This window comes from Bos indicus x Bos taurus, chromosome 4 (genome assembly GCF_003369695.1).
Source record: "Bos indicus x Bos taurus breed Angus x Brahman F1 hybrid chromosome 4, Bos_hybrid_MaternalHap_v2.0, whole genome shotgun sequence".
In the NCBI taxonomy this organism is placed as follows: Eukaryota; Metazoa; Chordata; class Mammalia; order Artiodactyla; family Bovidae; genus Bos; species Bos indicus x Bos taurus.
This window is the reverse complement of record NC_040079.1, coordinates 20266045-20280583: the sequence shown is the minus strand read 5'-3', so window position 1 is coordinate 20280583 and position 14539 is coordinate 20266045. Positions and strand designations below refer to the sequence as shown.

At 47.8% G+C, this 14539-nt stretch overlaps 1 protein-coding gene across 1 annotated transcript in view; it reads right to left on the bottom strand.

Annotated features, from left to right (window-relative positions):
- SLC13A4 (solute carrier family 13 member 4) overlaps positions 1-8434 on the bottom strand; it is a 42454-nt gene extending 34020 nt beyond the window's left edge. Inside the window, exons 1-2 of the mRNA XM_027538905.1 lie at positions 7614-8434; positions 1422-1550 (exon numbers count right to left, since the gene is read on the bottom strand). Coding sequence (XP_027394706.1) covers positions 1422-1550; positions 7614-7928 — 444 coding nt within the window. The 5' untranslated portion in view covers positions 7929-8434. The remainder of the gene's footprint in view (positions 1-1421; positions 1551-7613) is intronic.
- Positions 8435-14539: the final 6105 nt, after the last annotated feature.

Below are 14539 nucleotides of genomic sequence, written 5' to 3'. Positions count from 1 at the left end.
AGTGACTTCACAGCAATTAGTTCATCGCTCTGTTGTGTCTGACTCTTCGTGACCCCATGTAATGTAGCCCGCCAGGCTCCTCTGTCCATGGGATTTTTTAGGCAAGAATACTGGAGTAGGTTGCCAGTCCCTTCTCCAGGGGATCTTCCTGACCCGGGGATTGAACCCAGGTCTCCTACAGGATGTGACTAACTGCAATTAGGGGGGGCCTAATTTTATCTTTGAACTTTCACAAAAAGTTGTTATCCATGGTTAAGGCATCTTATGGACCCAGGTTCACTGTTCCTTCCTCATATCACACAAGTGAAGAGTTACACAGTTCTTAGTAGTAACCCACCATGCAGCTATGTAATAATGGGGTATTTTCCTGATGGTACAGTAAGCAAGTACATAGACTGAAATCTAATAGGTATGCGTTTGAATCCAATTCTGCTATTTCCTACTATGTGATCTTAACTCTGAACATCTTTCCTCATTCTGTAGAATGGAAATAGTAATGTCTACCTGGTAGAGCTCTTGGGAGTATTAACTAATATAGTACTTCTGGGGTTGTGCCTGAGTCTTAGCGGGCATTCAAACAATAGGTCCCTTTCCTCTTTTCTTCTGAGCCTCTGTCCTTAACTAACCTCTACATTCAGCCTTCTTCAGAAACCCTAAGAAGGGACCAGGTGCTATAACGAGATAGTCCAAATGGAACCAGGTGTTAATGAATGAGGACCGTTCTTCATCTTGCTCTTGGTGTCTGGCTGTGATATTCTTCTTTCCTATTTGTGGGAGGCTTAACTGTTTGCCCTCAAATTTGGCACCACTCAGGGCTTCCTGTTGACAATTTCTGTCAGAATGCCAGAGAGAGTGAACAGAGGGCAGAGTCTAGGTAGACAGCAGTCAAGGAAAGAATATGCGGTAATCCTGAATTGGGGAAGAAGGGGGAGACATGTTTTTTAGAGGAAGTGAATGAAGACATTGTCAGGCCTCAGGGAAACACGGTAAGTTTCTCTGTCGGTAAGCATTTATTGAGCCCCTGCTCCACAGAGGCTCAACTTTATCATGAGATTCCAAAGACCCAAGACCTGACTCCTCTTTTGAGTGTTTAGAGTCTAAAGGGACAATCGAAAGACAGAGAAAGGAATGGGGAGCAATCTGGCTGAATGTGCCAATCACATGGTTCCTAAAGGTTCTCGGGTTGAAGGAGCATTTGGATCCAAAAGGCTTCCTGAAAGCGGCAGTTCGAGGGAGGTGCAGGTCATGGGTTGAAGGAAAGGAGCACGGGGTCCAGAACAGCGGGTGCAAAGGCTTAGTGCTAATGGGCTGGTCCAGAGGGTGAGAGAAGCCCCTCGTCAACGCTCTGTGAGTCTCCCTTCACCTCCAGCCCTCTCTCACTGGCCCGGCAGGGACCAGGCAGGGGCCACCAGTGGTCTAACCTCGCTGGATCGCAGGACTCCGAAGAACGGGTAGAGGAAGGCAGGCACCAGGGCTGCAGCTCCAAGAGGCACTGCCTCGGACACCCAGTACACGGCGGTCACGATCAACACATAAGCACATGAGGCCTCCTGGAAGGGGAGGAAAGTGGGTGGTTAGAGACAGCATTGCCACCGAGAATCCAAAAGAGAGCCAGGGCAAAGGCAGCAGTCACACAGACGTCACCACAGGCGCTGGCACACAGCCCTGGGGGTGGGGGCAAAGCTAGACGTGGCAGAGGAGTTTGCTGGGTTGTTGTTCAGTCACTAAGTCACGTCCGATTCTTTGTGACCCCATGGACCGTAGCCCGCCAGCCCCCTCTGTTCATGAGATTTCCCAGGCAAGAATACTGGAGTAGGTTGCCATTTTTTTCTCCAGAGGATCTGTCCGACTCAGGGATTGAACCCGCATCTCCCGCACGGTCAGGTGGATTCTTTACCAATGAGCCACCAGGGCAGCAGTTTGGTGGGCATGTGCCATCATATTTTGGTGGGTGAAGGTATGGCTGCTCCTTGGGGAGACTGATGTCTGGCATGTGGTTTGCATGAGTTTGCCACAGGGAGGCCACTGGACAGTCATGCTATCACGGCTCTATTTGTCCCTGAAACTGAGCAGGTAGGGACAGAAATTAACTGCAGTGTCCAGATCCAAGATCGTATATCATAAAGGTATATCATAAAGGAGTTCATACGGAATGTTTTGGTGTCAAGTTGATCCGATGCTAGAAGTTCTTGGGGTGGCTGAAGGCAAAGATCGATTTGTGTAACTGGTTCACGTGTGAATTCTGAAACTGGGCCATGTGAAGCGGGATCACTCCTGGCTGGGGGGCGAGGGTGGGGGTGGGGAACTGTCCTGTGCCTCGTAAACCATTTAGCAGCATCCTTGGCCTCCACCCACCAGATGTCAGCAGTACCTCCGCAGTTGTGACAACCAAAAATGTGTGTGTGTGCTCAGTAGCACACCAGGCTCCTATGTCCATGGGATTCTCCAGGCAAGAACACTGGAGTGGGTTGCCATGCCCTCCTCCAGGGGATCTTCCTGACCCACAATTGAACCTGCATCTCCTGCATTGCAGGTGGAGTCTTTGCTGCTGAGCCACCCGGGAAACCTAAAGATGTCTCTAGACATTCCAGATGTCCCTTGGCTGTGGGAGAAGGGGGGAATTGTCCTTGTTGAGAACCAGTGCCCTAACCAGTCTGGGACTTTATTCTGCTTGCCTGATACACATGGAAACATCCTTCTGACAAAGGGAATAGGACTGCTCTCTGCCTGGAAAGGAGGGCCTGGAAATTTACCAGGGTTTTTCCCAGCCCACCCGCTTTGTTATTTGAACAGCCTTGGGGTGCACAGAATAATAATAATAATAAAGTATAATATTCTTATAAAAAAATTAGAGCTCCAGTGAGGCTGGTTACCAGGAATGGTGCTGATTAATGGTGGTGGGAAAGGTTTCTGTTTAAAGGCCTTAACCATGGACTCTGGAGGGCCCTGAGTAGAAGATTCAAGCTGGCTGTGGATTCCTCTGTTTATACCTAGTTCGAAACCATCTGGGCTTAGGTCTGACCTCCCCTGAGGCTGGCTGGCGATCAAGGAACCTGATAAACCTTGTTCTGTTTATCTCTCCCTTGGGTTCAGAACAAGTGTCCTCAGACTCTGACACAAAAGTTACAAAAGGTCGCTGTGATCAGTGAGGGGCGTCAGGGGAGATTAATCCAGCCTGGCTGGATGGGACCTTGCTCCCTCCTGATATGCATGGATTAGAGGGCTGGGGTTTGAGAAATGGGAACTGGGCCCAGCAATTGTTGACTGGGGCTCCCACTGAGGTTTCCTCTGGGGCCAGAAGATCAGAGAGAAGTTAAAACTTTTGGAAGTGCTGATAAGACAACAGAACTAATACTGGCGGGGGTGGGGGAAGGAAAGGCTCCCTTTGAAAAAGAATGCAACTTAGAGACATGCTCCCTTTATTGCAGAAATAAAAATACCTAAAGGGGTTCAAAGTTCTTCAGCCCACCTGAGCTCACTCATTCCCGTTTCCTTTCTGGGAAAGAAACGGAATGGCAGGTGTTGATTCTAGTTGATGAAAAGGAAACAGAATGTCTTTCTCTCTCTGAGAAGCCCTTATTCCTTCTGAAGAAACTTCAGTCCTTATGGCTTCATCATTACAGGTCCAGGAATGAAGCAGGGGTAGGGAGGGCGGCACAGAGAGAGAGAGCATGCAAGAGTGCTATTTCCTTCTACCAAGCATTTTGGTTTGAATTAGGAGAATTTAGATAAGCCAAGGTAAACTTTTTGATTGTAACTACGGTTAGGAATTAGAACAGGTTACTGGAGGAAGTGACCAAGCCACCTTCATTCAGCAGTATTAAGAACAGGATAAACTACCATCGTTTTTTTTTTTAACTGTGTCACACGGCACGTGGGATCTTACTTCCCCAACCAGAGATCAAACATGTGCCCCCTGCACTGGAATCAAGAAGTCTTATCCACTGGACCACGAGGGAAGTTTCTCCTGCCATCAATTTTTTAAAATAGCTTTTTGTTTTTATTTTCTATGTATTTTTATATTCATATTCACAAGCATTTTCTCTTTTTGCACTCAGTCACTCAATTGTGTTCAACTCTTTGTGACCCTATGGACTGTAGCCCACCAGGCTCCTCCGTCCATGGGATTCTCCAGGCAAGAATACTGGAGTTGCCACATCCTCCTCCAGGGGATCTTCCGGACCCAGGGATTGAACCCATGTCTCCTGCTTTGGCAGGCAGGTTCTTCACCACTAGTGCCACCTGGGAAGCCCTCCCACCATCATTTTTATCTGAACTTTCCTTAGAGTTTTCTAACTTTCATTAGAAGAATGGGTAAGGGACCACCTTCAGATAACCTTTCCATTTCACACTCAGTTCATTCATGGAATTCACATAAATTTCCTTTTGCTTCTTCTCAACCATTTCAAATTCAGCAAGAAAGCTTATATGCGATAACCCAGAACACTCTGTATTCTGGTTCCCTGCATCTGGCCCGGGGTCCAGCAGGTTACTTAGTTCGTGTTGGGTGAACTGAACTGGGCTCTTCTGCTGGCTAGCAGGTCTCTCTTATCTGCTGAAGAAAATGTTCTGGAAGCCCCCAGCCCCTTATCACTGCCCCTGGTCAGCAAGTATGTATTGGTATGTATTCACGCAGTGCCTTTAAGAGATAGTGTTGTCAGTTCTTCTTGGCTCCTGTTTACAAACAAGGGAGTGAGTTCAAAAGTGGGTCTCCCCACAGCAGATGCTTCCTGACTCTGCTGCCAACTGGTGCTTGCATCTGCTGCTTTCCCCACAGTTCGACCACCTCGATGAAACCCCACTGGAAGGAGCTTGAGGTCTGGTTATTTGGTGTCATAAATGATTGCAAGGGCTTTTGAGAATTTAGTCTCGGAGTTGGGTATAACTTTTATCCCACTGGGACGCTGAAGCTGGGCTTAGCTATGGATGCACCCCTGCCCCGGCCTCCACTTCCTCTTCTGTCATACAGGGGTCCAAGTCTGGGCCTCTGGCTCTAGGGAGCTGGGCAAGAAAAATTGGGAGGTCCTTCTAATCCTTCCCAAAATGTAGCTGTGGCTTGTCCCTTGAAGGACCATGAGAACTACAGGCCAGGACCTTCTGCCTAGGTCACTCCTCTCAGCTCCAGTCCAGAGAAAACAAGGCCGTTTAGGAATCTCAAGGATTAAATATCAGAATGTAAGTGTGAGGCAAGGGGGCTGAAGTGACGGGAGCCAGTCTCTGCGGTGGCCTGTGCCAGCTGTGGGTGCTGTGACCGCATCCTCTGTGATGTGCCTCCTCCTTGCAGAGAGAAGTAGCATCTTACCGACACTGTGACCCACGGAGGAATCGCCGCTGCGGGCCACGCAGGGGAGAGTGGCAAGCAGGCTGCATTCACCTCTGAGGGCTTGGTCCACCCAGGTTCCACCTGGCGGTCCCAAAGGTTGTAGGGGGTTCGAATCATCTACCCTCCCAACCCCGTTATCACAGACTGGGAAGCTCTGCTGTTATTTAACCCCTTAGTTGTATCTGACTCTTTGCGACCCCATGGACTATAGCCCACCAGTCTCCTCTGTCCAGGCAACAATACTGGAGTGGGTTGCCATTCCCTTCTCCAACGGATCTTCCTGGACCAGAGACCGAACTCATGTCTCCTGCATTGGCAGGTGGATTCTTCACCAATGGACCACCAGGGAAGCCCATTTTCTGAAGGTACTGATTCTCATCTGGGGGTGATTTTGGCCCCCAGGGGATGTTGTAAGCATCTGGAAGCATCTCTGGCCATCACAATGGCAGGGGCTGCACTGGCACCTACCAGGCAGTGACCAGGAATGCTGCTGAACATCCTACAGTAACCAGCATGGTCCTTCCCTTGTGACAGAGAATTTTCTCTCCCCTCCCCTCCACCCCCCACCAAATGTCACCAGTGTGGCTGTCCCTACCCTAAGGTGAAACTCAGTTGGACAGAAGGCGATAAGTCAGTGAAGGGCTTAAGTCAAGTGCCTCTTGATCTTAGTGAGTCCATCTTTAAAAACCTATTCAAAAATTATGTATAGACCCCAACAGAGCAGAGGCTCACCTTTCCTTCCTTTTCTCTTCTCTTTTCTCCCCCCACAACATCCCTCTTCTGTCAAAATTTATGGATGATTTTGCCTTCTTCAATGATTTGTTTTTCTGTTCTTTTTCTTCTCATGGGTTCTTCTCACTAGGCATTGTTAACCGAGAAGCTCAAAGACAGGCTCCCAGAATGAAATGGCAACACCGCTCTGCAGTCATGGTCCCCAGAGACAGAGCTGACTTAGGAAAATTGTGGGGTGGGGGATGGGGGTGCCTGATGCTGCCATGGAGAAGAGTGGGTGCCACTTGGCTGGCATTCCCTAAATCCATCTGACATTGAGTAAAACAAAACAACAATATGGACAGAAATGAAAATCACCCTATGGGGACAAAGCCAAAAGCAGACTAGTATGTCAGCCAGGAAAACTGTCAGCACCAATCACTGTCTGCTAATCCCAGCCCGGCTTTCATCAGCGGCTCCCTGGCACTCTGAGGTATTTGTTCTACTGAAGATTTAAACCAGTTTGTTTTTAAGAAACAGTCCTAATCCCCTCTAACTTTGTAATTACTTTTGGTTACTAAGTTACTCAGGGAGCTGAATGGAAAGACAGCCCTTCCCCTCCCACAAACATGATTAACCTTTCTTGGCTTATTTTTCCTAAAGTCTCAAGGGTAGTGCCAGCTGGGGAAAGGGGTAAAGACACTGGGAGGAGGAGAAGGCCAAGGAGGAAGAGAGGGAACACAAGGAGGGAGAGGAGGAGGGACGCAGGAGGAGGGATGGGGAGGAGAGGCGGGGGAGGAGGAGAAAAGGAGCCAGAGAAAAGAAAGAAAGGGAAGCTCTGGGTCTTCGGCTCACACCAACCTGGACAAAAAAATTCGGTCACTGTCTAGAGCTGCGGGCTCTTACTCTTTTTTTTTTTCTAAATCAAGTCATTTGTTGTCTCTCCTTCCACCGCTCAGAGAAGGAAACAGAGAGGATACAGATAATCAAAGGGCCATATGCATGGGGCCAGGGCAGGCAGCCAGGTTCCACTTTCAACTTAAAGTTCAGGAGGAACTTACTAAGTTTCCAATCGTGGTTATTAGAGCCCACTGTGGGTCACCCAAGGACCCTGGCTCGATGGACAAGAGCCCGGCTGGGGACTGCTCCCCAGCACACGCCAGGCTGGGGTCCACAATCCCCTCCCTCCCTGCCCCCTCCTCTATGGGGAGATCTTCCTGCATGTCCAGTCGCTCTCTCATGCCATGGTCACATGTTGACTCCTGGCAAACACCGCTGTCCAGAGCATCCTTATCGGTGTTCACCTAGCCCACTGACGGGCCACTTCAGCCAATGACCCACCCCCTCTTCTTATCTCACTCCCGGTTGGGGGCCATAAGATTGGGGGAACTGGGGATTGAAAATGGCAGTTTTGGGGCAGAAAGCATGTGAGCCTCCTCCAGGAAAGCATTTCCACTTCTTGACACCGACAGAAGAGCATGCTGAACTCTGCACTGAGAGCCCCTCTTCCCTCCAGCGACCTCCCCTCTGACCTCCCAGCTGACCCCCTGGCCCCCGGAGGGGACGGGCCGGTACTCACACTGCTGGGGTGGAGCATGGGCAGGGGCAGCAGCAGGAGCGGCACGAGGATGACGAGCAGCAGCTTCCTGGCTCCGAGAAGTCCCTTCAGCAAGCCCATCCTGGACCTCCGCCCCTCGGAGCCCGCGCCAGCCAAGTGCTGTGCTGCTTGGCGACGCTCGCCTCCGTCCAGAAAGACTTCTCCAACCTTTCTCGGCTTCCAAGAGTCCTCTTTCGTTTTATGGGCAGAACAGGAAGGCAGGTAGAGCCCCTGTCTACACCAAAAGCCTGGCTCCTCGCCTCCGGTTTTAGGTGGGATTGGTGAGCATAGCCTCATGCCCAGCAAAAAGGAAGCAGGAAAGCATGACCCACGGGACCATAGTGGCTCGCTCCCTTTGCTAGATCAGTAATGGAGTCACTTTATTCTACAGCTTAGCAAAAGCCCCCTTAATCGATCAAGAGTACACCTCTGCTGCAGCTGTCTGGCCTCGAAGTCATTTAAAAGCTTCGAAAAAATAAAAGATGCCAAGAGTCTGTGGCGCCCTCCATCATTCTTCTCACTGATGGCCTGCTTTGGGCAGTACCATCTTCACTTTCTACCTGAGCCGGCTGTGCCCCCTTCCCTTAAAAAGTCTAGTCGTCCCCGCCCCACTTCCCTTAAAACAAACCCCCAGGGTTGTCAGCAGAGCATGCTGGTCTCTTCTCCCAGGACCTGGCACCTTAACTCTGTTCAGACTTCTTTCCTTCTAATTGGTTTCCCATTATAAATTTGCCTTGAGCCTGGGCCTCCAGAGCAGGAAAAAAAAAAAAGTCCCCAAGACATTCCTTTTTCCGTCACGGGACAAAATCCTGCTAGAGGCCCACCTTAACACTCCTTCACCTATGGGAAGCGGGACAGAGGCGGTAGCCACGCCCATTCATCGCAGCCAATCAGCACGTTGGAAAGAATGAGTCAGTATCTCTTCCAAAGGTGGTTCGGGATTGGTCCCAGCAGGGGCCTGCTGATTCCGCAGAACCCAAGAAACTTGCAAAGCTTATTTTTGTTCCTCAAACATCCTAGGGGCCGGAGTGATGACCATCACGGTAAACATAATCCCACCTCCCAACACACTGCTTTAACGATCCAAAGCATAAGACACTGAGCTTTCTCTTTGAGGGCCACTTGCTGACCTAGTCCTCAGGAAGATATGTCTGGTAGCAGGGAGAAAATGAAACATCAACCCTGGAGACATTTGCCCCAGAGGATACAACATCAAGAGGCTTCTCTGGTGGCTCAGTGGTAAAGAATGTGCCTGAAACGGAGAAGATGCAGGAAACGCGAGTTTGATCCCTGGGCTGGGAAGATCCCCTGGAGGAGGGCATAGCAACCCACTGCAGTATTCTTGCCTGGAGAATTCCAGGAGGAGCCTGGCCGGCTACAGTCCACGAGGTCGCAAAGAGTCTGACACAATTTAACAACTAAACCACCCACCACCACCACTGTACAACATTAAGTCTTTCAGACTTCCCTGGTGGCAAAGACCATTTACTTCAGTGCCCAGGTTAATACAAAGCATCTGAGTCAGCAGAGGACGTTAGCCTCTCAGAAAGACCACAGACCTTTTAGGGAGAGTGGGAAGGGTACTGCCTCTCTGGAAAAGTCTAGACACCAATTTTATTTCAGAGGCATTTGGAGGACGTCCATGGTCCTTCTGGCTGGAGAAGGTGTTCAAATGCTTCTCTCTGAGGCTCTTTACCAAAATAGAAGCCGAAGGCTTCCTTTGACTGGTGTGCAAGGAGGAGGTGGGAGGGCAGAAAAAAATGGATGGGTTCAAGAATAGGGCCTTTGCAGACTTTGGACTCTTTCTGCTGCTTATAGAAGAAGAGAAGCGTTTCTCTTTTCTCAGAAAGGTCATGTGGATATGGGGCAAGGAAGAAAGAGAGAGAGAAAGCACCCACACTTTTATAATTGGTGGTCTTTGGCAGCATTGCCTTGATCTGAGAGGTGCTGTGGGGAAGTCAAGGGTTATGAAATTCATGTTCTTGAATTCACAGAACCCAAAAATGGCATTCTAAGGTCTGCAGCTATGCCAGTTGAAAACACTCCCCAGGCTAAAGGTGAAGTGAATCTGGAAAGGTGAGTCTTGAAAACCAGTTCTTCTTGACCCTTAAAGCAGGAGCAGCTGTGGGTGACCTGGTTTGAAATTGTCTTGCCACTGGAGGATGAGCTACTATGACTCATCTCTTTAAGTGCTTATTAAAGACTGACTGTCATATTTACTACATTCAAGCCTCATTTTTTGTGATGATTTTGAAACTCAGGAAGAACAGTGACATGTGTGTGATGTTTTGGTGGCAAACATTAAAGAGAGTGGATGCAGACAGCTGTGGAAGTCAACATTCAATGCTAAACCCGTGAGCCACTTCAAATTCTTTGGTGAGATAATCTGAGATAACAAGGATTCCACTGAGCCTGGAAACTCGATCATGACATTTTTATTACAACATAAGTGAATATTCGGAGAAAGCAGTGACAACCCACTCCAGTACTCTTGCCTGGAAAATCCCATGGACGGAGGAGCCTGGTAGGCTGCAGTCGATGGGGTCTCTAAGAGTCAGACATGACTGAACGACTTCACTTTCACTTTTCCTTTCATGCATTGCAGAAGGAAATGGCAACCCACTCCAGTGTTTTTGCCTGGAGAATTTTATTACAACATAAGTGAATATTCGGAGAAAGCAGTGACAACCCACTCCAGTGTTTTTGCCTGGAGAATTTTATTACAACATAAGTGAATATTCGGAGAAAGCAGTGACAACCCACTCCAGTACTCTTGCCTGGAAAATCCCATGGACGGAGGAGCCTGGTGGGCTGCCATCTAAGGGGTCACACGGAGTCAGACACGACTGAAGCGACTTAGCAGCAGCAGCAGGAGCAAGTGAATATTTGTTAAATAAAATTATGTGACACAGTCATATCAGTAGTTCACCTTCAGGACTCTTTGCATTTTTTCAGACAAAACATTTTCTTAAGGAAATTTTACACATTGCTTCAGAAATATAAGACAAATTCCATTAATATGAGGCATCAAAAGTAGTCTAACAATTAGAAAGTTGAATGGTAGTTACCAGGGGCCAGGAGGAGAGGGAAAAGTGGAATGTTGTTTCATAGGTATTGTTTTTGCAACATGAATAAGTCCTAGAGATCTTTCACACAGCAGTGTGCATGTAGCTAAATGTTCTGTACTGTATTCCTAGAAATGGTTCGGTTCGAATGGTAAATTTCATATGACATGTTTTATAACCACAATAAAAAAAAAAAAAGAAAGACATTAAAATGGGTTAGGGAAGTAAGGAGCACCATTTTACAAGCGTTTAATTTTAGATCCGTGCCCTGCTTCCCAGGTGGCACTAACGGTAAAGAATTTGCCTGCCAATGCAGGAGACACAAGAGACGCGGATTCGATCCCTGGGTCCAGAAGATCTCCTGGAGGAGGGCATGGCAACCCACTCCAGTATTCTTGCCTGGAGAGGAGCCTGGTGGGCTGCAGTCCATGAAGTCTCAAAGAGTCAGACACAACTGAAGAGACTTAACATGCATGCATGCCCTGCGCATGCCCCTGAAATATCTTCTGATTCACTACTTATGTGATTCTCCTTTAGTTAGATTCCAGGTGAGAGGACACAGCAATGGAAGTTTCAGCCTATAGATGTTTTTCAGTGTCCTTGAGGGAGGACACCAGAGGTAGCCATGAGAATGCCAACTATAGAAGAAACTTCCAAGATTTTTAGATGCTGCAATTACCCAGCATCTAGAAATGGCAGAAGGGTTCCATTGAGTCCAGGCAAGTTTCCACTGATGTCACACTCGGAATTATTCTTTGAGTGAATATGACAAATGTGTCTGGTTGTGACTGTAGTGTGTAGTGTGGCATTCATGAGACAAAATGGGAGAGTCCACTGCTGTCCAGGCTACTCCTTTACTGCTCTCCAGGCAAAGAGTCACGATTTGGGGTGGTGGTGTTGAGAAGAATATTTGATTTTGTTTATGAATGAAGTCATTGCTGTAAAACTCTTTGTGGGTAAACAATTTGTATTAAGACTAAAATAGTGTTTCAATGTCTACTATAACTGGCTTCACTGGTGGCTCAGTGGTAAAGCATCCACCTGAAATGCAGGAGCTGCAGGAGATGTGGGTTTGATCCTTGGGTTGGGAAGATCCCCTGAAAGAAGGCATGGCAACCCACTTCAGTATTCTTGCCTGGATAATCCCGTGGACAGAGGAGCCTGCAGGGTTACTGTCTATAGGGTCGCAAAGAGTCAGACACGACTGAAATGACTGAACACGCACACATCTAGTAACAAAAATGAAAATTTCATTTGTCTTTAAAAAGGTTGTGTCCTTCTTGTTCCTTTTTTTTTTTTTTTCAGTTGACTGCCACATAAGTTTGGACCCGATTTATCAGTACAAAAGTGCCTTTAATTTATTTGTGGCAGGGTGAATGAATGAACTGCCACTGCTATCACCAGTCCTGAGAACAACCCTCTCCTATTCAGGGATCTCCTGCCCTTGGGAGCAGCTGTGTGTCCTCACATGGTGCTCAGGGCACCAAGTGTGGGCCTTTCTGCTTGGTGACTAGAGGAAAGCTCTTAGATCCATTCTCATAGGCATGGAGCCCCAGAGCAGATGCAGGACTGACTGTCAGATTAGTACGCAGTGTCCAGGGACTGAGGCCTCAGCTGACCCCCTCCCCAACCCTCATGCAGGCAAAGCCCCAACGCTGAAGGTAGGCTGTGAGGCTAATCTAAGTTTTGGGCAATGCCTAACTTGTCTGTACCTTTGTTTTGCCTTTGTTTTAATCAGACAGCAATCCCTGAAGGTGGAGAAGGCAATGGCACCCCACTCCAGTACTCTTGCCTGGAAAATCCCATGGACAGAGGAGCCTGGTAGGCTGCAGTCCGTGGGGTTGCTAAGAGTCAGACACAACTGAACGACTTCACTTTCATGCATTGGAGAAGGAAATGGCAACCCACTCCAGTGTTCTTGCCTGGAGAATCCCAGGGACAGGGGAGCCTGGTGGGCTCCCGTCTATGGAGTCACAGAGTTGGACACGACTGTAGTGACTTAGCAGACTTAGCAGCAATCCCTGAAGGAGACAGTGAGCATCAGAGAGAGCCAGGCAGAGACAGTGAGAGGTTAGCCAGAAGAAATCAAGACGTGCCTTGAGGAATGGATATAGGGATATCAGAATCGGACCCAAAGACAGAGCAGCAGAGACACCGATGACCACAAAGAGACAAGTGGAGTGATGATGTCAAAGAGAACATGTGTTCTTAGAAAGAAATTGAATGGAAAGGTATATATCAGAATCTGTATCTGGGGGGTGTACAAAATGTATAACTGGGGAATGAGAACGAGAGACTGGCTGGTTAGTCTTCTGAGCCTGAGAGTGAAGATGCAAAATGAGACTTTTCTTTGATGATAAATACATATTTCTTCATCCTGATATTTCTTCAAAAGATCCTGCAGCTTGTACTGCTAGGTAGGCTCCCTTATTCAAAGATTTTAAAGAAGTCGAGACCAGCTTTCATCATCACTAAACAACAATTGTTAAAAACCCATTTCAGAATCAGATTTAGCTCAGTGAGTCCTCGCTTATTCAAAGATTAGACTTCTTGCAATTTTAGCCTCTTGAACCCAGTCGTAAACCTTGGAGAAGCTGGAAACATCTCTGAGCTGGTGAGGAATCTTAATTAGAATTGAGGTGATTTACTCCTGGCAGGGACCTTCTTGGATTAACTCTTCTTTAACATAGAATGCTAAAAAGACTTGCAATCTTATCTTTCAGGCCATGGCCAGTTAGAAAGAACAAATTGCAAAGGTCAAGTTATGTTGGTAGCAGAGGAAAGTGCACTCTTACAGCCTGACTCTGAGGAAGGCTGCAGAAATATACCAGATTCAGAGTTAACAAAGCCTGGGAACTTTCAGGGTTGATACAAGCAGTCCAGCAGACTGGACAATGCAGGTGCAGGTGTCCCCCCGTAACATTTCATAGTTAAATGACGGTGGAAATTTTAGAAGTAGAGGGATCTTAGATCTTATCTAACTCCTACTCTAGGATGTCTCCAAGATACTAAATAAAAATGTAAGGCATTTCATATGTATAGTTTAAAATATATCAAGTGAATAATTCTGAAATGAAAGATTTGGCATTTGAAGGGCTAACATTTTGTCATCTGAAAATCCCTTTTATTTGGTGCACTTAATTCTCTGAGGCTGCTCAATAATTGTAGCATTAGAATAGACAGACCAGGGCATGGGTGCCACCTCTCTTGTCAGGATGACCCTCTCTGCATTAGCTTGGCTTCTCTGTTCAAAAGGCAAGGCATTACAGTAGCATTTCTGTGGGCCTCCTCCATATTTCTCTGCTAAATTAGACCAGCCTTCAGGAAAGAAGAAACTTGGTATATAAGTCATAACTGATTTTCTGACTGATTCTTCTTGGGGGCTTTTGAAAAAGTTGAGAAGTAGGCCCTTGGTTAACAATATATTTATTTGGCTATGGCTCTAGTTTCTTTAGAGCTTCCCAGGTGGTGCTAGCAGTAAAGAGCCCGCCTGCCAATGCAGGAGACACAGGAAAGGCGGGTTCGATCCCTGGGTCGGGAAGATCCTCTGAAGGAGGGCATGGCAACCCACTCCAGCATTCTTGCCTGGAGAATTCCATGGACATAGAAGCCTGGAAAGTGACAGTCCATGGGATCACAGAGTCGGACAAGACTAAAGCGACTTGGCGCGCACTCGCGCGCGCACACACACACACACACACACACACACTAGTTTCTTTTTATCTTATTACAGAACTTTGGAAAGACGTTCATTCAATCCAGCACCCTCATCTCTTAGGACCAAAGAAATTTGTCCCCCCCCACCACCTTCCCGTCATGTCCAAACTTTTATGATGTCTCTCC